This window comes from Poromitra crassiceps (genome assembly GCF_964638095.1).
Source record: "Poromitra crassiceps genome assembly, chromosome: 1".
NCBI lineage: Eukaryota > Metazoa > Chordata > Actinopteri > Beryciformes > Melamphaidae > Poromitra > Poromitra crassiceps.
In genome coordinates, this window is record NC_139623.1 from 32,496,889 (window position 1) to 32,521,403 (window position 24,515).

General features: G+C 44.9%; 1 protein-coding gene across 3 annotated transcripts in view; it reads left to right on the forward strand.

Annotated features, from left to right (window-relative positions):
• spns2 (SPNS lysolipid transporter 2, sphingosine-1-phosphate) overlaps positions 1–24,515 on the forward strand; it is a 122,849-nt gene that overhangs the window by 72,692 nt on the left and 25,642 nt on the right. For all 3 annotated transcript variants that reach the window (XM_083640025.1, XM_083640024.1, XM_083640026.1), the window contains exons 5-9: positions 7,270–7,336; positions 14,427–14,569; positions 15,506–15,658; positions 17,454–17,643; positions 23,127–23,192. In XM_083640025.1, the coding sequence (XP_083496151.1) occupies positions 7,270–7,336; positions 14,427–14,569; positions 15,506–15,658; positions 17,454–17,643; positions 23,127–23,192 (619 nt within the window). The remainder of the gene's footprint in view (positions 1–7,269; positions 7,337–14,426; positions 14,570–15,505; positions 15,659–17,453; positions 17,644–23,126; positions 23,193–24,515) is intronic.

Here is a 24,515-nt window from a genome sequence, read left to right on the forward strand (position 1 = left end):
TCCACACTTTTTCACATCAAAAGTTCATTTTTCAGGATTTCATTCATAACTTTAATCTACAGTATAGTGACGTCAGCTAGTACTATAAAGGTTCTACCCCATTTCAACCAATCATCTCACGACATGGCAGCTGTCATTCTTTATTTCGAGGAGAATTTTCTCGTCAAAATGAAGGAGAAAATGGCTGCCTGTGACCTTGCAGAATTTCTAGCCCATAAACTAACTAATCACTTGGCCAATAAGTATGTAACATACAAGCAAATGGTAATGTCTTAATTTAATGTAGAATGCAAAGACATGTAACTGGCTCGTTAAACTCGCATCCCAGGAATAATGTTAACGTCCGCGGGTCTTACCCCGGCCCCTCGGACATTCCAGGCCGGCAGGCGGCACATTTGCCTCGGCTTTCAAACAGCACTACACGTGGAGACAGCCAGTTCCTCGGTTCTCTGCGGATCCCACTCGCGTAGCGCCACAACACGCTGAATCCCACTCGATTTGGAGGCAGAACACGGCAGGATTGGCCAACGCCAAATCCAGTCCCCAGAATTGTCATATCAAATCATCGACACGCTATGGCCCGCCTCCCAACCCTCTGTCATCTCAAGCAAGATTTGTTTTCAGTCTGATACGTCTCCGACCCTCGCGCCACTTAGGTTCAGCTCGTCTTTAAGCTCAAATCTCCAGCCTTTTAACTTCATTCAATCAGAAATGGCCACAGGGAGAAAACAAACAAAGCCAAGTAATAAAAGATGAATGTGCCAATGGATACGGCACGGGAGCCACTAGAGGTTTATCGTTATATACAGTACAGTGCTTAACATCGTCTGTTCTGCTCTCCAGCTCAGGCATGCAGAATCACACAGAAACTTTAACAAGGAGATGCTAAGTGAAGGGGAAATCTGCTGCAACCTCTCCAACAGTTAGCTTTAAATTAATGTAATTACACTATGTCACGTTAGCTTGTAGTTACATAGCGAAAAGTGCTGAATGGTTATATAACAGTTTTTAATGCAACAGCAACAACACGGTGAGAGATTAAATATTAGACAAACATACAGACAGTTCGTATAACAGAGTCTTTCAGCTAGATTCCAAGTCAAGTCTCAAGTATTTGGTCACAAGTCCAAGTTAAATCACAAGTCCAAGTTAAATCAAGTATCTTATGGATGAGCGTTCTATCATCTGCTGCATGCATCCGGTCTGCTTAGAACGCTGCATAGCTACTGTAAAACTAAGGAATTCAAAGCATGTACAGTACTGTATTATGCTCACTCCTTTAATTAGCATACAGTATCAGCATTGATTAGATGACATTATTATTAGTAGACATTTCCTTAATGTTAATTCACGCGCGGAGGGGGCGGGGGGTTGTTCACGAGTCCCAAATCTTAAGTCTTTTGAGGACGAGTCTCAAGTCACTGTGTGTGCGACTTAAGTGCGACTCGAGTCCAAGTCACAAGTCCAAGTCGCCATTTGGGTCAGTAAACTGGAGGGACTGTGGTATGACCAGGAAACATGTTTGGGTCAGTAAACTGGAGGGACTGTGGTATGACCAGGAAACATGTTTGGGTCAGTAAACTGGAGGGACTGTGGTATGACCAGGCAACGTGTTTGGGTCAGTAAACTGGAGGGACTGTGGTATGATCAGGCTACATGTTTGGGTCACAGTAAACTGGAGGGACTGTGGTATGATCAGGCTACATGTTTGGGTCACAGTAAACTGGAGGGACTGTGGTATGACCAGGAAACATGTTTGGGTCACAGTAAACTGGAGGGACTGTGGTATGACCAGGAAACATGTTTGGGTCACAGTAAACTGGAGGGACTGTGGTATGACCAGGCAACGTGTTTGGGCCACAGTAAACTGGAGGGACTGTGGTATGACCAGGAAACATGTTTGGATCACAGTAAACTGGAGGGACTGTGGTATGACCAGGCTACATGTTTGGGTCACAGTAAACTGGAGGGACTGTGGTATGATCAGGTAACATGTTTGGGCCACAGTGAACTGGAGGGACTGTGGTATGATCAGGCTACATGTTTGGGTCACAGTAAACTGGAGGGACTGTGGTATGACCAGGCAACGTGTTTGGGTCACAGTAAACTGGAGGGACTGTGGTATGACCAGGAAACATGTTTGGATGACAGTAAACTGGAGGGACTGTGGTATGATCAGGCTACATGTTTGGGTCACAGTAAACTGGAGGGACTGTGGTATGACCAGGCAACGTGTTTGGGTCACAGTAAACTGGAGGGACTGTGGTATGATCAGGCTACATGTTTGGGTCACAGTAAACTGGAGGGACTGTGGTATGATCAGGCTACATGTTTGGGTCACAGTAAACTGGAGGGACTGTGGTATGATCAGGCTACATGTTTGGGCCACAGTAAACTGGAGGGACTGTGGTATGATCAGGCTACATGTTTGGGTCACAGTAAACTGGAGAGACTGTGGTATGACCAGGAAACATGTTTGGGTCACAGTAAACTGGAGGGACTGTGGTATGACCAGGCAACGTGTTTGGGTCACAGTAAACTGGAGGGACTGTGGTATGACCAGGCAACGTGTTTGGGTCACAGTAAACTGGAGGGACTGTGGTATGACCAGGCAACGTGTTTGGGTCACAGTAAACTGGAGGGACTGTGGTATGATCAGGAAACATGTTTGGGCCACAGTAAACTGGAGGGACTGTGGTATGACCAGGAAACATGTTTGGGTTACAGTAAACTGGAGGGACTGTGGTATGATCAGGCTACATGTTTGGGTTACAGTAAACTGGAGGGACTGTGGTATGACCAGGAAACATGTTTGGGCCACAGTAAACTGGAGGGACTGTGGTATGACCAGGAAACATGTTTGGGTCACAGTAAACTGGAGGGACTGTGGTATGACCAGGAAACATGTTTGGGTCATAGTAAACTGGAGGGACTGTGGTATGACCAGGCAACATGTTTGGGTCACAGTAAACTGGAGGGACTGTGGTATGACCAGGCAACGTGTTTGGGCCACAGTAAACTGGAAGGACTGTGGTATGATCAGGCTACATGTTTGGGTCACAGTAAACTGGAGGGACTGTGGTATGATCAGGCTACATGTTTGGGTCACAGTAAACTGGAGGGACTGTGGTATGATCAGGCTACATGTTTGGGTCATAGTAAACTGCCCAGTAACACAGACAATAGAAGGTGAAAGAGTGGGCCTCAGTCAAGTGCAGTCAAACATCCTATCCACTCTCCCGCTTGTTTGTCTTTACTGAGGCTGTTATGACCGTTTCCAGGAAATGACCTCAGGAACGAGACTGGGTTCACAGGAAATTGATTCCCCTGCTCTCCCTCCTCCCCCACCCGTGATTTTCGGACTTGGCCCATGGGCCGGCCCCTGTGCATCCCCGGTGTTTGAAGTGACCATATTTTTCATGCTCAAGTTTTATTGTTGGTGTTGAACTTTCCAAACGCTCCCTGGGTGGACTCTGATAAGATTAGCTGTTAGTCACTCACTGGAAATATCATATGCTGTCTGAGCCCGTCATACTATGCTGTTATTTTTGGAGTGCTAATCAGCTACATGGAAGCACAACGGTAGACTGGTTCCCCCTTTCCTCTGTGTGTGGATGTGTGTGTGTGTAAAGCCAGTTAAACGTGTCTTGGCCTTTTAGTAGCCAATGCTGATAAGAGCCCATTGTAAGCTTCTGTTGGCCATGTTTCATCATCAATCTATTGCTCCAATCTGCTATTCTAATGGAAAACAACCTCTCCTGCCCAAAGGCCATGTACTGTACGTGTGCTCAAACAGGTTCAAGGAGCTCGGGGAAATCAGGAATTAGGCTTTGCATGTATTGATGGTAGCAAAAGCTCTATTTAAGTGAAGGTGTTTAAGAAAGTATGTGAACAACCTACATCCACTTTGTTTTCTAGGAGGGGAATAACATAAATTCATGCAATTCTGAAATATGGCAGTCCCTCCTCCCCTGCAACGACTGGGACATGGACATGTTACATGGACATTATCCCACCACGGTCATTATCCGACCCCCCTTCCCCCATTAAGGCGCTGACAGGGTTCTGCGCAGCCTCGACTTGAGCCTTGCCGCCGACTAGTGGCGACAGCGAGACTGTACATACTTGAACGTAACTCGGCGCGTTGGCAAAACACTAGGTGGCTTGTGGTACACTCGTGTCCATTACATATGACGCTATCGTGTTGTTTACCAAGAACTCGCAATCATGTCGGTGGGGGGACATTTTATTGTCCCTCCATTTCAAAACTCATTCCGGTGAGCCTGCAGAAGGCTTTGCTAGATGAGCGACAAGCACTGTTAAATGAGGAAATGGCATTTCCTCATTCCAAGACGAGACTAAAATACTCAAACTTTTAGTCGACTAAAACTTGACTAAACAAAAAGACGATGAGGTTGACTAAATATGATCAAAACTAACAAGGACATTTGACACAGGACTAAGACTACGACTAAATTTAAAAATAGACGACAAAATTAACACTAATTATAGACTGTTTCCCCCCCTCAATGCAGCAGTTCAGGTTCCTGTGCTGCAGCATCATAGATCTAGCTGACATTTAGCTGTCTTAAAAACATTTGCAGTAGTTACAACAGAACCCGCCTAGTCTTAGCTAAGGGTCTTATCTATATGTGTATGAGGCATTGTGTTCCAAAAATGTACAGATACTTGCTTGTCTACGTTATATCCAGAGAAGTCTGAGTGCTTTCCACTAGAGCAGGGCTACCCGGCCCGTCGGCCTCGGAACCCGAACCCGGCCCGACTTACGGCCCGACTTACGGGCCGGGTTCGGACATAAACATTGAAGTCGCGTTCGGGTTCCGGCCGGGCTCGGTCACATAATCAGTCACTTGTTTTTGCCTTCAAATATATCTATCATCAGCTCCTGAGCTAATTTACTACGTTAATGAAAGCACCTGAAGGCATCGAATGAAACACGCCCAGACAATGCACTCTGCTCTGCCCGGAGTCAGCTGCGTGTCGGCTGGTGTCGCCGACACCGTGCAGTACTTCTTTCAGCGATGTGGGATTGTGTGGGCAGTGCACGCACGCACGAATTAGGCTGTTTGGTGCTTTGCTTTGTACATTAGTATTAATCATTGACTGCTTTGAATTACGAGGACGGATTTTGGTTTGGGATTATATAGGGCTGTTAGGCTGGTCGCAATTTGCTGTTGTTGCTTTAGGCCTAATATTAGGCTATAGCGTTATTTTGCGAGTGCGCTGTTTGCTGTCAGTGGTGCCAACTAAACTCCCTCAATGTGCCATCTATCTATTAATTTTCTAAAGCCTTGTAAGTGCGCCTTTATGGTGCCAAATTCATTATTTTCCTATTAATCACTGTGACAGACTCACTGAATTATGCGCTCGCTGCGCTCGCTGTGGGGGGGGGGGGATCAGGGAGGGGGTTCGGGCCGGGCTCGGACAGATTATCAATTGGACACCTGTCGGTGTCGGCCGGGCTCGGCTAATAATGTGACGGGCTCGGTCGGGTTCGGCAAGGAAAATTCAGCCCGAGCCCAGCTCTACTTTCCACACAGCACAGCCAGCCTCCCTCCTTTCTCCCCTCAGCTGCGGGTTGAGCAGGGACTGTAAATACGGTCCACTTGTCGTTGCTACCGCCGCACACTGACACTGGCCCGGGTGGGCAGGGTCAGCATTAGCTACTTTCCCTGGGAAAGAGTTGCCAACACTGCTTCGAAATACCATTACTACTGTAGTGCAAGCGCATCAGCAGATTCAACAGTTTTCATTGACTAAAACTAGATTAAAATGTGAACAGTTTTCTTTGACTAAAACTAGACTAAAATACTTATGGTTTTATTTGACTAAAACTTGACTAAATAAAAACAGGATGAGGTTGACTAAATATGACAAAGACTAACAAGGACATTTAGCATGGGACTAAGACTAAGACTAAATAAAAAAATAGCCGACAAAATTAACACTAGTAGAAACAAAGCGTAAAACTGTCTGACGGGGGGAGAAAGTAGCCTACTCGAATCCCTCCTCTTGGCAATCCAGATTGCCTTCCGCCAACAACACGTGATTACCGTAAGTGACTGTGAATTCAGTCTGAGTGCAACGCAAAACATACTGTAATGAAAAAATACCTGCCGTCTATTGTATTTACCAAAACATGTAGCCAGACCCGGCGTCTATTTGGGACCGGCGTCTATTTGGGACTCTGCGTTTATGGTTTTACGGTACTCACTATGGTTATTTAAATGATCTTGTATCTTGTATCAGTAGATGATAGTAGTTGTGTTTTCATCTTTATTGATAGTAGTTGTGTTTTCATCTTTATCTGTGATTTTTGGGCTTATCATGATCACCGGTTTATCCACCATTTTATTTACTACTACGTACAGTAGATAATGCCCACATCTGAAACTCTCAATCAAAGCACTTCTGCCCCTCTTACCTGCGGTTAGCCATCTAAATCCTCTTTGTCCTCTGAACGCTGATGCTATCTAGCAACGCAGGCTTAACACAGCATAGAGGCAATTTTATCACATCCGATCTGACCAACATATCCCTCAAACCGGTTCACTGTTGTTTCCTATTGAGCAGCCTTTAATTCAGGTAAAATACAGTGACATTAAATTACAGCAAGACAACCCACTGCCAGACCACAATATGAACACTCGCTTATTCTGCATCTGACTTGACTTGACTGCGTATTCACTATTCACATGCACACAAATCACACAGCCACAAAACAGACCAGCTAACAGAGTAAGTGGCGACTGGTGCTTTGATCAGTAACAGTGTCATATTATGCTCTCAAGGGCCCAAACGCATAGCTTTTATCAAACTATAACAGGATGTGTGTAACACAGAGTGAAGCTGAACATGAGTCACTGAATTCACAGGGTAACAAATATAAAATATATACGTATGCATGTCAGTGCTCAGTGGAAGAAGCAAAACAAACAGGCACAGAGTTCTCTAGATGTCAAAGTAGGAAGGTTAGCACAGTGGTTCTCTCTGGTCCGGGGACCACCAGAGGTCCTTGAGGAGGTTCCAGGGGGTCCCTAGCAAATTGATGAATTGTTAAACTTCACCATTAGCCTATATAATTTACAAGAAGTTAACACAGTTATAGAGTGTGGAAGAATGATATTTTTGATGATAGTTTCACTGTTATCTCTTTGCCTACACAGATAGTCCAAATGCTAATACTCTCTAATAATCTCTCTCTCTCTCTCTCTCTCTCTCTCTCTCTCTCTCTCTCCCTCCCTCCAGTGGGTTAGGTTACATCCTGGGCTCCAGTGCGAAGGAGGCTGCAGGAGACTGGCACTGGGCACTGAGGGTAAGAGGATCGTTGTTTTTATTATCCCCCACCATCACACACACACACACACACACATGCACACACATGCATGCATGCACACGCACACACACACACACACACACACACACACACACACACACACACATGGAGACAGATGAGCAGGACGGGTTCAGCGGGGGCAGAAGCGGCGAGGGACACACATGGCTGAGCAGGCTGGCCGAGGCATGACACTGTGGGGGAGTGACAGAGGAGAGGCAGCTCAAGGCGACACAGCCCTCACACACACACACACACACACACACACACACACACACACACACACACACACACACACACACACACACCATCAGCTGAGCCCTGGCGAAAGAGTCCTTTCAAAAAAAATTAAACATGACTAAAAATCCCCTTTAATATCAAGCTCACTGGAATATGTGCTCAGACTCATATCTAATGAAAAGATGCATGCTAGCGGTGTGATTCTGCGTCCGGGTAGTGCAGCGGTAGATTCCCTGCCTACCACCACAGGTTCGAGCCCCCGTGTTACCTCCGGCTTGGTCAGGCGCCGTCCATACAGGCACAATTGGCCGTGTCTGTAGGTGGAAAGCCTGGTCACTGCACTAGTGCCTCCTCTGGTCGGTCGGGGGGGAGGGGAACTGGGGAGAATAGCATGATCCCCCCACACGCTATATCCTGCTGGTGAAACTCCTCACTGTAAGGGGGAAAATAGTGGGGCGGCTGTGGCTCAGGAGGTAGAGCGGGTAATCCACTAATCAGAAGGTTGGTGGTCCGATTCCCGACTCCTCCAGTCCGCATGTCGAAGTGTCCTTGGGCAAGACACTGAACCCCAAATTGCTCCCGATGGCTGTGCCAGCACCCTGCGTGGCAGCTTGCCACCTTCGGTGTGTGAATGGGTGAATGTACGCACATTGTAAAGCACTTTGGATAAAAGCGCTATATAAATGCAGTCCATTTACCATTTACCAAATAAGCTGCTGGTGACTGCACATGTATCGGAGGAAGCATTTGCTTCTTTTTGGGTTTTCCGGTTCTGAAAACACATCTAATGTATCTTCCATTACACTTCGCCCATGGAGGTTGTCTGCCTCCGCTGAGGTAGGATCAATGTCAGCCTCAGTGAATAACAAGGTCTCCGTGCTTCCTCAACCTGCTTACAGCGTCTTAGAGGACTCCACTCTGTTTGCGGGGCAATGATGGAGAAGGGGGGGGGGGGGTGAATTTGACCTGGCACAAAGACACAGTTGTTAGCATATAATGGCTCACAATACCCCGCCCCCTGTCCACCCACCCCCCTGATGGAGCTCCAAGAGCATTAAACTAGATCCCTTTTAATCAAAGGCTCATTCCAGCTCCCCGGGGAAATTAATCGTGAGAAATTTACTGAAATTTTTGAACCCGAATGGAGAAAGAATTCCTTACTGGACTGTTTCCTGCTGTGGCACACTTGCACTCACTCAAGGGCACACGCGTTGTTAAATCAGGTACATAAATCACTGTTGTCATGGAACAGTTTTTTTTACTGTTACCACCATTGAAACACTGGGTCAAATAACATAAAAAACGGTTAGTTTAAAAACAGCTAAGTGGTCTATATAAGGCATACCAGTAGTAACAGGGAAGGCCTCAGACCAATGAAAGCCCCAACAGGAGTTCCTGACTGTGGTGTCTGTCTTTAAAGTCCTTGTCACTAAACAAATGATGACCTGCCTGTCCTTTACTGAAATGTTAAAAGAGGACGTTGGACATCCTCCCAGCGCGCAACGGTGGAAGGGATTCCTGGACATGACAGTGCGTTGGGCGTGAGGAAACAGGAAGTTCATTTCTCAGTGTCTTGGTGGGGCATGTCAGAAAAACAAAGAGTGGGGCTTTTTGTTCCACAGCGGTCACAATGACATTCCAATAAAACAATCCCAGAACGCAGGAGAAGCAAATGAATCAGCGGTGTGGCACGCAGAGGAGAACAAACAGCGAGACATGAAACGCTTTCTCAGCAGCAGTATCCTGCTTTAAGGAAAAAACACTCTGCAGCGCTTTCCGTTTGTTTTTTTGCCCAGACACCTTCTAGCTACCTTCCTCGGCACTAAGGGGAAAGGTGGAGGGTGAGAGAGAGTAGCGGAGATATGTGAAGATGTGGAGTTTCGTTGACTAATTATGGAGGGTGTTAAAATCAGAACGTATGAAAAAAAAACTTTTTAAAGTGTTTATTGTCATTTTTATGTTCATTATTTATTTGGATCCCCATTAGTTGTTACCAAGGTGACAGCTGAGGGCTGTACCACGAAGCAAGATTAGTGGCTTAGCGAGGTAACTTCAGGTTTAACCCTAGGTTTGCCGTACCACGACGCTAGTTAACTTCTTACCGAGATAGATCACCATAAAAGAAAAAGAAAAAAGAAAAAAAAAACATGGCTCCTGTTGAATTAATCGAGGACTGAAGCCTTACACTTGTTGCAGGCTGCATTTAAATTAAGCCCTACTTACCACTTTGGAATATGTTTTTATATATGAATTGTTGTGCTCTCAAGTAGGCTAGATACGTTTGACCCCGCCGATCGATTACAGCTGAACAGGGAGTAGAGAAATATCACTACACCGGCGTAAAAAGGTTACATAAACGTCTCCAAAGCGCACTATGCCGTGTGCGCAAAGGAGCTGAGGCTGACGTTGGTTTGGACATGGTCATACATGCTAGAAGAGCCTACTACATCTAAGCAATTTAATATGGGATCGTCTGCACACAGATGATTCATACTGTATCTAGGCTACTCCTGCGTTTTGCAGCTGCAACTGTGTTGCTTTTGGCCTGTATGATGTGATTGAACTTCATATTTCCAGCATAGTCCTTGTATAAAATATGGAGATATGCGACTCTGCTGCCAATAGCCTACTATATATGTGACCACAAAATAGGCTATTTTTTATAAATGAAATATATGCCTGCACGTACCGTGTCGATTCAGTTCAGCAGCCTTTTTTAATTTTCTTATCATTATTTTTTTATTGATAGCCTATTAGCCTATAGGAATTATTCCATCAGTGCGACCAAACACATCATGAGATCATTATTATTCATTGAGCCTAAATGGTCTAAAAACGCCTACGGATTTTGGAAATTTAGACTGAGATAGATTACACATTACTTCCACTCGCAAAAAAGACATGCAGGTTTTATTGAGTTTATTGAGAGGGTGAATTGAGCTGCTGTAGATACGTGGAGGCAGAAACCGCTCTTCAAAGAAATGACTGATGTGAATAAAAGCGGTAACTTTAGACAGTCATTCGGGAACAGACTAATAATATCCAACGCGGATTTTGATTCTGACATACATAGTAAAGCTTCACGATTTGCGCTTTGAATGAATGAGGAAATAGGCGTGTCTGGCGCTGTAAAAGCTGGAGCAGTCCATATTGCATTGTGATTGGCTAGTTTCATGTGCACGCGCTCTCAACTTGATTAGAAAAACCTGGTTCCTCTTAACGAGTTGAGAACTACATTCATGGTATGACTTAACTAGAATCGAGCTAGATGGCAATTATCTGGTTAAGCCAAACCAGATTTATTTATTTGTTTATTTGGACGGGACAGTGCAAAATTAATGAACACAGAAACCATAGAACAGATAATAAAACCTGGAACATAGTAAAAGTGTAAAAATTGCCGGATTTAGCACGAGGCTAATTTCCATCCGTTGTCCCCAACTCAAGGGTCAGATCAAGGGACAGATCCTGGATCTTCTTATCCAACATTCGTGGTACAGCCCTCTGTTCTTCCTGGGGTCCACATTAAGAATATAAATGTATACACATGCTTTCACATATATATATGCATACATTAATACAATTACAGCAATAATCTGCTCCACCCCACCCAACCCCAAATAAACATTACAAAAAACAAATGCAATTTCAATAAAACCACATGAAGTGCACTCTCAATATGTTAGTTCTTTTTTTTATACAGATATACGCATACATTGAGAGGATCAAGCTCTATATTTTCCATTATATTGCCTCTCAGCAGTTGCTTTGTGAAGATGTAGATCCAATAGACCCTTTTCACGGGGGCCATTTTGTGTCAAAAAGGCAGGGTATACACAGGTGCAAGCAAAACACGAATGGTTTCCAACTTCCATGATTGTAAGTTGGAAACCCTCATTAGTGTTTTGCTTGCACATGTGTTTACCCTGCCTTTTCGACACAAAATGGCCCCGTGAAAAGGGTCTATTAAGTAGTCCCACACTCTAACTTAGAAGTTTGTAGTGAAAATAATAGTTCCCTAATCAAGATCACCTGAGCAATTTTAAGGGTGTGGCCAGCCTGTATATATACCTCACTGACATGAGTCAGTCTTTTAAAACCTGATGAAGGTCTAGCACCGAAACGTTGTTTTCCCTATTTATCTTCTAATAAAGAGTTTACCAGTAAGGTCAGTGTCTTGCGGGATTTTCTCTACTTGTAGTGAAAATAATGACACAACATAGGAAAGGAAATTGCCCATGTTAGTGTAATCTTCATACACTCTACTACAAACTGCTCTGTTTGAGCCACGTTATGAGCCATTATCATCAGCCACATCAGCCATAGAATTGCTCCCTCAGCGAAATAACATTATATACATATCATAATCAGCTAATAATCAAACACGCACACGCACACACACACACACACACACACACACACACACACACACACACACAGACGCATATCATACTGTAGCGCGCTAGCTGGCAGCTTATGCATATAAATGCGCTTACATAAGTCACAAAACATATTAAGATGAATTTCACCTGACAGATGAAATTGGTTTGGGTTTTGTGAGCAATTTGCTTTACTGAAACAAATCCTCTCCCACACATCCCCAATGCCTGTCTTTCCCTCTCCCCCACACACACACACACACACACACACACACACACACACACACACACACACACACACACACACACACACACACACACACACACACACACACACACACACACACACACCTACACACACACACACACACACACACACACACACACACACACACACACACACACACACACACACACACACACACACACACACACACACACACACACACTGCAGTATATCCCATAAAAGATGATAAAGGAGATAGTAGCAGATGGATGATGTGGTTTCTTGCTGTGGTACAGAATTCATAGAAACGACTGAGCTCTCAAAGCCCAAACACTCTTAAGGCTAATTTATACTCCATTTTCATACGAAAATAAATGCGTCCGTTTCAAACGGTGTAATCGTCACTGCCCATACTTCCATGCATCTTTCACGTTGGTATCATGTTAAGCAATACATCCACCGTAAGCTTTCATAGGACAGACAGAAATACGCATGAAATTAATGCAGAGTACAGACAAAAGGCTCTGTCCGTCTCTGTCACCGTCTTTAACATAGAGTATAATTGGGCCTTTATACTACTTTCACACCAACAACCACGGTCAGACCAGGGTTACTTGACCCATATTCAAACCTTCATTTTGTACATTCACACAAGTCTGTGACACGACCGATGTCGCCCCGCCTATCCACTCCGAGGCTTACTGACCCCTAATGCCATGAGAGTGATGTGTTAATGTGACCCTCATAGAGCTGTCATATTCCTGTAGGTATCCCCAGTGATACTGACCCCTAACGCCATGGGAGTGATGTGTTATTGTGACCCTCATAGAGCTGTCATATTCCTGTAGGTATCCCCAGTGATACTGACCCCTAACGCCATGGGAGTGATGTGTTAATGTGACCCTCATAGAGCTGTCATGTTCCTGTAGGTGTCCCCAGTGTTACTGACCACTAACGCCATGAGAGTGATGCGTTAATGTGACCCTCATAGAACTGTCATATTCCTGTAGGTATCCCCAGTGTTACTGACCACTAACGCCATGAGAGTGATGTGTTAATGTGACCCTCATAGAACTGTCATGTTCCTGTAGGTGTCCCCAGTGTTACTGACCACTAACGCCATGAGAGTGATGTGTTAATGTGACCCTCATAGAGCTAGCATGTTCCTGTAGGTATCTCCAGTGTTACTGACCCACTAACGCCATGAGAGTGATGTGTTAATGTGACCCTCATAGAGCTGTCATATTCCTGTAGGTATCCCCAGTGTTACTGACCACTAACGCCATGAGAGTGATGTGTTAATGTGACCCTCATAGAACTGTCATGTTCCTGTAGGTGTCCCCAGTGTTACTGACCACTAACGCCATGAGAGTGATGTGTTAATGTGACCCTCATAGAGCTAGCATGTTCCTGTAGGTATCTCCAGTGTTACTGACCCACTAACGCCATGAGAGTGATGTGTTAATGTGACCCTCATAGAACTGTCATGTTCCTGTAGGTGTCTCCAGTGTTACTGACCCCTAACACCATGAGAGTGATGTGTTAATGTGACCCTCATAGAGCTGTCATGTTGCTGTAGGTATCCCCAGTGTTACTGACCACTAACGCCATGGGAGTGATGTGTTAATGTGACCCTCATAGAGCTGTCATGTTGCTGTAGGTATCCCCAGTGTTACTGACCACTAACGCCATGGGAGTGATGTGTTAATGTGACCCTCATAGAACTGTCATGTTCCTGTAGGTGTCCCCAGTGTTACTGACCACTAACGCCATGAGAGTGATGTGTTAATGTGACCCTCATAGAGCTGTCATATTCCTGTAGGTATCCCCAGTGTTACTGACCACTAATGCCATGAGAGTGATGTGTTAATGTGACCCTCATAGAGCTTTCATGTTCATGTAGGTGTCCCCAGTGATACTGACCACTAACGCCATGAGAGTGATGCGTTAATGTGACCCTCATAGAACTGTCATGTTGCTGTAGGTGTCCCCAGTGTTACTGACCACTAACGCCATGGGAGTGATGTGTTAATGTGACCCTCATAGAACTGTCATGTTGCTGTAGGTGTCCCCAGTGATACTGACCACTAACGCCATGAGAGTGATGGGTTAATGTGACCCTCATAGAACTGTCATGTTGCTGTAGGTGTCCCCAGTGATACTGACCACTAACGCCATGAGAGTGATGTGTTAATGTGACCCTCATAGAACTGTCATGTTGCTGTAGGTGTCTCCAGTGTTAGGGATAACCGCGGGGACTCTGATCCTGCTGTTCGTGCCTGAGCCCAAGAGAGGCAGCGCCGACCAGCTGGGAGGACGCATCAAGACCCGGACCTCCTGGTGCTGTGACATGAAGGCTCTCGCCAAGAAGTAAGGCCTCTGCTCAGCTTCAAGGAATACACCGAGCTTTGGGGAGATTACCTGTTAAGAGATGAGAATATACTCTATATTCTCATCTCATCTATAGGCTAAATGTTATTAGTGTCTATATAGACACTAATAACATTTATGTATAGATCTTTGGCTCCGGTAGCAATATCTAAAGTAAGAAGACTGGGTAATAATAATGTTATTGGTTTTTAAATGGCTTGTAGATTCATTAATTTTACAATTGACAATCTAAATAGCTGATGCAGCCAGGTTTATTTTTGGAATTATTGCTTGTGAGCAACCATGTTTTCATCTGCTTGCACAGTGATCTTTAACTGCACACAGTTTCCCATCGCCCACAATGCCATCATTAACTTGCTATGGAAACAGGGAAAGTACGTAGTCCAGAGTAATTCAAATTAAGTTGTATCTGTGTAAAGTTCTACCAGTTTTCCTACAGAAAACATCACACTATTTAGCTTTAGAGCTGTTCTCAAAGTTCTCATTTTCTCACTTTTAAGATAATTGCTAGTTTCTTACTATCACTCAACATAGTGTTTGCTAGTGTTAGCATGGAGCACCATTGCCAAAGATGCATTGGAGATGATTTTAATGTCTCGGTTCTCCTCAAACTTGGTGTATCTCTTAAATATTGTTAATAATAAAATAATATTTGTTAATAATTGTTATCTGATGGATTTTAGAAAGAGAGTGAGGGAGGGACCTACTGTAAAAGGGAAATGTTTGAGATGTATAACGGATAACAGTAGTGTGTTTATGTTTTTCTATTGTACGCCAAGATAAACATCTGACGTGTACGCTTTTGTGTGTGTGTGTGTGTGTGTGTGTGTGTGTGTGTGTGTGTGTGTGTGTGTGAGCATGCCGTGCATGTGTGTGTGTGTCTGTGTGTGTGTGTGCATGTGTGTGTGTTTCTAGTCGGAGCTATGTGTTCTCGTCCCTGGCGTCGGCGGCAGTGTCCTTTGCCACAGGTGCTTTTGGCATGTGGATCCCCGTCTACCTGCTCAGAGCCCAGGTGGTGCAGAAGACAGCAGAAGCCTGCAATAAAGAGATCTGTAGCAGCAAAGACAGGTGAGAGGTTATGATTGAACCCAGACTTAAGACAGGTGAGAGGTTATAACTGAACCCAGACTTAAGACAGGTGAGAGGTTATAACTGAACCCAGACTTAAGACAGGTGAGAGGTTATGACTGAACCCAGACTTAAGACAGGTGAGAGGTTATAACTGAACCCAGACTTAAGACAGGTGAGAGGTTATGACTGAACACAGGCTTAAGACAGGTGAGAGGTTATGACTGAACGCAGGCTTAAGACAGGTGAGAGGTTATAACTGAACCCAGACTTAAGACAGGTGAGAGGTTATAACTGAACCCAGACTTAAGACAGGTGAGAGGTTATAACTGAACCCAGACTTAAGACAGGTGAGAGGTTATAACTGAACCCAGACTTAAGACAGGTGAGAGGTTATAACTGAACCCAGACTTAAGACAGGTGAGAGGTTATGACTGAACGCAGGCTTAAGACAGGTGAGAGGTTATAACTGAACCCAGACTTAAGACAGGTGAGAGGTTATAACTGAACCCAGACTTAAGACAGGTGAGAGGTTATGACTGAACCCAGACTTAAGACATGTGAGAGGTTATGACTGAACGCAGGCTTAAGACAGGTGAGAGGTTATAACTGAACCCAGACTTAAGACATGTGAGAGGTTATGACTGAACGCAGGCTTAAGACAGGTGAGAGGTATGACTGAACGCAGGCTTAAGACAGGTCAGAGGTTATGACTGAATGCAGGCATGAGACAGGTGAGAGATTCATGACTGAACCCAGACTTAAGACAGGTGAGAGGTTCATGACTGAATCTAGACTTAAGACAGGTGAGAGGTTCATGACTGAATCTAGACTTAAGACAGGTGAGAGGTTCATGACTGAACCCAGACTTAAGACAGGTGAGAGGTTCATGACTGAATCTAGACTTAAGACAGGTGCGATATTCATGAGCCTCCTGTAACGTCTTGGCATCTTAGGGCTTCTGGAGACTTGGATTACGACAGATGAGCAGTATGGAGGCTTATTTTTTTACGTTTGAAAGTTGGTCATTGACGTTTATGAGAATGCTGTAACTCTGTTTCTCTGGGAAACTCCACAAATGTTTTGTGGACTAAAAAAACGTCTTTCCATTAGCATGGGTGTGAGTAGATAATGACTCATTTTTGGGTGAACTTATCCTTTAATTTATGCTGTTGTATAACTAAATATCCTATATTTGTAACTCACATCAGTTTGATACTACTGTAGTTTCTATATATACTACAAAATAATCTCATAAAGCCTAGAATGGATTGGATTTATTTGACAATTATAGAAAAAGGATATGTACTGTATACATCTGCCCAGCAGGAATACATACAATTAAAAATCATCCAGGTTCAAAACACAATAAAGCCAAAAGGCTTATTTCCATTGTGGACCTCTGGGGATAGGGAGTGGGGTGGGGAATAGTGGGGAGAAGGGAGTGGGGAGGGGAACAGTAAGGAACATAATGGACAGTGAGCTACTATGAAGCCCAAAAGAACAAAACATACAAAGCAAATCAAACAATTAACAATACAATACACATGCCAACGCATCCACACTCAAATTCAATGAATCTGCCATAATCCCTTCAGTCGATCAAATTAACACTACAAAAAAAACTATAAAAATTAAAGATTCATCTGAAAACAAACTGATTACACTTCTGTATAATCAACTCAATCAACCGTCCTACCTTCTATGTACATCAATAGATCAAATCGAGTTGGGTTTAGGTGGGATAAATCAATGGAATAACATTGTTTGTCCTGTTCTCTGCTGTCCTGTCTAGTCTGATTTTCGGGGCGATCACCTGTGTGACGGGCCTGTTGGGGGTGGTGATCGGTGCTGCCACCACTCGCCTCTGCCGCCAGAAGACAGAGCGCGCCGACCCGCTGGTGTGCGCCGTCAGCATGCTGGGCTCGGCCATTTTCATCTGCCTCATCTTTGTGGTGGCCAAGAAGAGCATCATAGGAGCTTATGTAAGGGCCACACGTCTCATATTGTCCTACGTCTCATATTGTGCATCTTTTTATATCTTTTATACATTTAAATTGTTATTACAGGTTTTTCCAGACACACACAATACAATAATAACAAAATTAATAATAACAAGTAACAATAACAATACAAATAAATAACAATTACAATAACAATACAAAAATGTGGTTGTATGTACACACACACACACACACGCACGCGCACACACACACACACACACACACACACACACACACACACACACACACACACACACACACGACAAAACAGTGTGTGGGGGGGGGGGAGGCAGGGGTTATAGTGTTACAGCAGTGTTTCTCTGTGCAGGAGAATGCTACGCACACCAAGTCCTTGTAGTGGTGCTGGTCCACGGGAGAACAAACTGAGGTTTTTTAGTCTCATGAGAGACAGAGATGTAGCCACACACACTATAGTCAAAGTGCCAATATTTTATTGAGGACACAGAGAATAGGAAACCTACGTTTAGGCAGCAAGCCGAAGAAGGCATACCCTGAAGAAGGCATACCCTGAAGAAGGCATACCCTGAAGAAGGCATACCCTGAAGAAGGCATACCCTGAAGAAGGCAGCTTGCTGCCAAAACGTAGGTTTCCTATTCTCTGTAAATCCTCAATAAAATATTGGCACTTTGACTATAGTGTGTGCGGCTACATCTCTGTCTCTCATGAGACTAAAATACAGCAGTGTTTCTCAACATGGGGTCCGAGGGGTCTCCACTGTCCACGGGGTCCCCAGCAGATTGGTGAACTGATCTCACCATTCTATCTATAAGAAGTTAGCACAATTAGCAGTCATATCAAACAACAAATACCCTCAGTTTTGGGTCCAAGAGACAAGACCTCATCAAATGGGGGTCTGTGGCCCAATCAAATAGACCCTTTTCACGGGGGCCATTTTGTGTCGAAAAGGCAGAATAAACACAGGTGCAAGCAAAACACTAATGAGGGTTTCCAAATTCCAAAAATGGAAGTTGGAAACCCTCATTAGTGTTTTGCTTGAACCTGTGTTTATTCTGCCTTTTCGACACAAAATTACCCCTGTGAGAAGGGTCTATTACGGGCGGTCCTTAAAATGTAATAGTTAACTGAAAAGTGTGTGTCTGCTGTGAAAGTGCAGTCGCTTCATCAAACATTGAAGGGAGACTTGTTCAGGAGCTGTTATTGTTAAGTCCATTAAGTCCTTTTGCTTCTTGCTGCCAAGAAGTCACACAGGTCCCCAATTTAAAAAAGAATCTCTCCGACAGAGAGCGATATTAGTATGTTAATTATGGATTAGCCTTGGGGGCTAAGCATTAAAAAGGAAAGGCTGTTAACTCATTTAACAAGAGACGGTCTGGTAAAAGCTCACCAGGGCGTGGTAAATGTTTGCATCAGGAGTAGAGTTTGAAGTGGAGACTTGCATCTAATAAACTCTCTGTTGCAGGTTAGATTGAGATGTCCTCAGGAGGTTTAGACCTTCTCAGGCAGGTTAGATTGAGATGTCCTCAGGAGGTTTAGACCTTCTCAGGCAGGTTAGATTGAGATGTCCTCAGGAGGTTTAGACGTTCTCAGGCAGGTTAGATTGAGATGTCCTCAGGAGGTTTAGACCTTCTCAGGCAGGTTAGATTGAGATGTCCTCAGGAGGTCTCAGGCTAAAAGGAAAGTCTTTCAGGCACATGTGTGGGGGTGTTTGTGTCTCTAATTGCCATGTACAGCAGGAAAGGGTGCAACTTTAACAATCACTGCCCTGGAACAATGTGCTGCGGCTTTTTGGACTCACCAGGCACGCATTTCACAGTCTTATCAGACACAAAGGAGTAGGAACTGTCTTTCAGCAAGTTGGCTAGTAATAATGTGGTGAGGCTGGCAATGATGGAAAATATTTTCTATAACAAACAGGCTCCTCTGTCCTACATACTGTATGTGACCCTGGCTGCCTGTGGAAAGTCTGGCCTCTGACTTCATGGAGGACTTTCACTGAGCAATGAATGATCTCAATGAACTACAGGGCTTCTCTAAAGGAGTCTCACGATATCTGATTTGTTCATCTTGTTTGTGTGATTGGTACATTAATGAAGCAATAAGCCACAACAGGCTGTGTTTTACAGTTATTTTAGCACAGTAAAGAGGCGATGACTGCTTTTATAATGCATTGCAATGAATAATTAGCTTACATTACATGTAATGTAATGTAATAAAGAAAGCAAATGTCAATTAAATCATTTTTTAATCCAAAACGATTAAATAATAACACAATTAATTACATTTTAATCTTCTGCCAAAGCAATACACTGTAGTAATTGAGCAGCAGGTAAAGTGGTTACTAAGTGACACAAAATTGCTTTTTTCGGATACCGCATTCATATTTAAATTTACTTTTATGTAGTCAAAGGTACACGTTTATCAGGTGTTACAGTGGCTTAACACGTGTCTCAGCCAATCAGAACGGAGGACCGGAAGCATCTGTATTAATTACATCATTAGATCTGTCCAACTAGATTTCATACTGGGGCTGTGCGACAGAGTGAGCGTTATCTTGTTGTGCTGTTGCACTTGGCTGCTCAAGTGACACACATATATATATATACTGTATATATATATATATTGTCATCACACCCATTTTCGAACTCTGATTTCATTTTGGTGTCAACTACACACCTGTAAAGTTTCGTGACTGCATTTTGCATGATTTCAACACGATCGTTCACGCTAACAAAATCTGTCCACAGACATGTAAACACTTCTGTGGTAGTTCCCGCTACAAGAGGTGTCTCCAGGACCACATTTTGCCTTGATGACACACACACACACACACACACACACACACACACACACACACACACACACACACACACACACACACACACACACACACACACAAGGTGAAAACAATACCAGCCCCGCTGTCGCGGCTGGCAATAACAATCATACTTGGTGATACAGGGCACCATTTAAAACACTGTGGTTTCACTTACAGTATTCACACTGCCAGCTAAACTGTACTCACTCATGTACTGTACAATATTAAATCATCCTACAGTACACTGGATCAACTCAGGTTTCATGGCAAAGCACTGACAGATGTGTTATATTATCCAGCTTGACGTGGCTGCTCTGTCTGGGCCCATTGACCCTCTGCAGCTGCTGCCTCCTCGACACAGCTAATCTGAGGCTAGGTTGGGCTTCTCCCTTTTAGGAGGCAATGTGTCGGTCACGGTGTCTGGTTCGCAGCTCTCGGGACAGACCCGTCTACAATATCTCCGCTCGCCGCTCGCTGTCAGGCAGCTCCTGTGGCCCTCTGTATGCCTGGCAGACTGGCGTAGGGGTTATTCCCCAGTCAGGAAACACGCATTCACCCACAGTGTGAAAACTGTGCCGGACCCGGCTGGCCAAAGGAGATACATGAGATTCCATTGCAACCAAATCCCTTTGGGTCTGTTATTGGCCAAATAGCCCCGCCAGCCTCCAGCCCTTTTTGAGCTTTGACGTTGGGAAGAGCCTATGTGTATATACACTGATGTCAACCCCACTTCCTTATCTGATATTTTCATTTTCCTATTAGGACCTTAAGGTCCATCGGCTATTTTGCAAATTTTGGCGCATCGGTCGCACTGGGCAATTAGCGCCGGGCATTAGTGCACTTAGAGGCGTGTCCAAGTCGTCGTGCTATTCTCCGCGGAGCACATCTGTCCATTTGCCGGGCTGCAAGGGTCAAATGGGCTGGATTAAGTAGTAATATTATTCGTCATCTTCACAGGCGTTAGATCCACACAACCAATCAGATTCCCATCCCCTTTAATACATTTTTCCACAATCCCATAATATGAGTGTGCTGGTATTGTATGTGCGCAATCAGAGAAAAACGCAGCGCTCATTCTAGATAGGCCTATCTACCAATAATACTTTTAAAAACATTTAGAAAGTGTCATAAGCGCTGTCTCAGTCAGTATATGAATTACATTCTATACAAAACACCATTTCCTACTCAGCTGTTTGCATGACATGTAATGGATATTCCACTATATTCCCGTTTACATGCAGCTGTCCCCACAAGACAGGTCAACTATTGAAGCTGAATTTATGAAGTTATAAATTGAACATAATGTTTGAAGCATTCTTGAGTTTGTTAATTATTATGTTTTTTTATTTGATGACATATGGAGCACCGAGAGAGAGAAAGAGAGGGGGAGAGGGGGAGCGAGATAGCAAACTACCGCTGCGTGGGTGTAAATTGCAGTAAGACGTGGGTCAAAGCTCGTCTAAACGCAATTGTTTGCGCTAATCCGTATGATGGCAGTGTGCTAATCTGTACGATGGCAGTGTGCTAATCCATACGATGGCAGTGTGCTAATCTGTATGATGGCAGTGTGCTCATCTGTACGATGGCAGTGTGCTAATCTGTACAATGGCAGTGTGCTAATCTGTACGATGGCAGTGTGCTAATCCATACGATGGCAGTGTGCTAATCTGTATGATGGCAGTGTGCTAATCCATACGATGGCAGTGTGCTCATCTGTATGATGGCAGTGTGCTCATCTGTACGATGGCAGTGTGCTAATCTGTACGATGGCAGTGTGCTAATCCATACGATGGCAGTGTGCGAGGATTTTCATCGGGCACACCTATTTTTTAGAGCAGCACGCTCATGGCGCAGGTGGGAGCGCAAAGCCGCTTGCTATCTTCCCGGCACCGGGCGCGCGGCCTGAAATTGCCAGTTGAGGTGCGCAGGTGGACGATGGCAAAGAGAGCCAGCGCAGACGCAAACGCTACTGCAAATGCCTTCTACTAGGGCCCTAAGACTTGTGGTTCGACTGCTTGTGATTCGGCAGCTGTAGCTCAGGAGGTAGAGCAGGTCGCTTTGGATAAAAGAGGTTGGTGGTTTGATTCCCGCCTCCTCCAGTCTGCATGCCGAAGTGTCCTTGGGCAAGACACTGAACCCCAAATTGGTCCCGATGGTGTGCCAGCACCCTGCATGGCAGCTTGCTGCCATCGGAGTGTGAATAGGTGAATTCGTTGTAAAGAGCTTTGGATAAAAGTGCTAGGCCTATATAAATGCTGTTTACTATTCGAGAAAATTATTATTCATACTTGATGTGGAAAATGGTTAATTAAGTTATTGCAACTGGATCTACATTTAGGAAGTGTTAAAATGCCTCCACACTGAATCTATGCGTTTGACAAGGCTTAGAATAGATAGTGCTGTTTTTCAGCTCTTAGGCTAAATACCCAATGGGAGCTAAATGAAGGCCTGCACATCCCTGTATAATTGGGCCACAGCATAATAACAGGTTTCCAAACCACGGCAACCAAAGCTCTTTTATTGGACAGAGGATTCCCACAGACAGTAGCAATATCTGCAGCACTAAAAACACCCTGTGGCTTCATGTGTTGTCACCAACTCTCTGTGCAGTGAAAATTGGCTGATCCTAATTAGTGCTAAATGTGTGATCTCTTCTTCTTTATTTAGGTCTGCATCTTCATAGGGGAAACGCTGCTGTTCCTGAACTGGGCCATCACAGCAGACATTTTAATGGTACGTCCTGATAACCTATACTTATTCACTGGCTCACTGGAAACTTCTGCAACGCACTGAAACAAACGGCGGTCATCCCCATAGATGCAGCCTCTTATTTTGAGTGATGAAAATGTGTGAGTATGCAGGGACCTGGTATAGTTCGGGTGGGGTTGATAATTACCGCTTTGACCCAGATTGATCCATTCACCACTCATGGAAATAAAAACAGGGGTGCCCCCCCCCCTTCTTCTTTTTTGAAGAGGCCTATATGTTTTTGTATCCCAGAGTGAAAAGAGAGGGACAGAGTAAGAAGAGACGGCAGCACCATGCGAGCATGAGCCAAATGAAATGAGACTTCCTGCAGTGGGTCTACCAGCCAGCTCCTTAAGCTGCCAGTTAGTTTGGAGACTGTGGTGAGTGTGCAGAGACAGGGACATACTGTGGTGAGTGTGCAGAGACAGGGACAGACTGTGGTGAGTGTGCAGAGACAGGGACATACTGTGGTGAGTGTGCAGAGACAGGGACATACTGTGGTGAGTGTGCAGAGACAGGGACAGACTGTGGTGAGTGTGCAGAGACAGGGACATACTGTGGTGAGTGTGCAGAGACAGGGACAGACTGTGGTGAGTGTGCAGAGACAGGGACAGACTGTGGTGAGTGTGCAGAGACAGGGACAGACTGTGGTGAGTGTGCAGAGACAGGGACAGACTGTGGTGAGTGTGCAGAGACAGGGACAGACTGTGGTGAGTGTGCAGAGACAGGGACAGACTGTGGTGAGTGTGCAGAGACAGGGACAGACTGTGGTGAGTGTGCAGAGACAGGGACAGACTGTGGTGAGTGTGCAGAGACAGGGACAGACTGTGGTGAGTGTGCAGAGACAGGGACAGACAGCCACAGTGGGCTGAAGAGATGGCTCCGTTCTGACCATTTTGACTGTGACTGACAGCCATGCATGCCCCGCCCGCCTGGGGAGTCCTGACCCAATGAGGTGGGCTCTGCATGCATAATTGAAGGAGTTGATTATTATGAATGAATGACTCTTTTTACCTCGTTCTACACATCAGCCTCATGGTTCACCCTGGAACTTCTGGGTAGTGTAGAGGTAAAAGCACCTACGACTGTGGAGACCCGAGTTCAATTCCCGGCAGAGGTACTTCCGGCTTCGTCAGAAGTTCCTACAGACACAATTGGCCGTGTCTGTGGGTGGGAAGCCGGTGGGGTACAGTATGAGTCCTGGTCGCTGCACTAGTGTCTCCTCTGGTCGGGGGGAGGGGAACTGGGGGGAATAGCGTGATCCTCCCACGTGCTACGTCCTGCCGGTGAAACTCCTTGCTGTCAGTT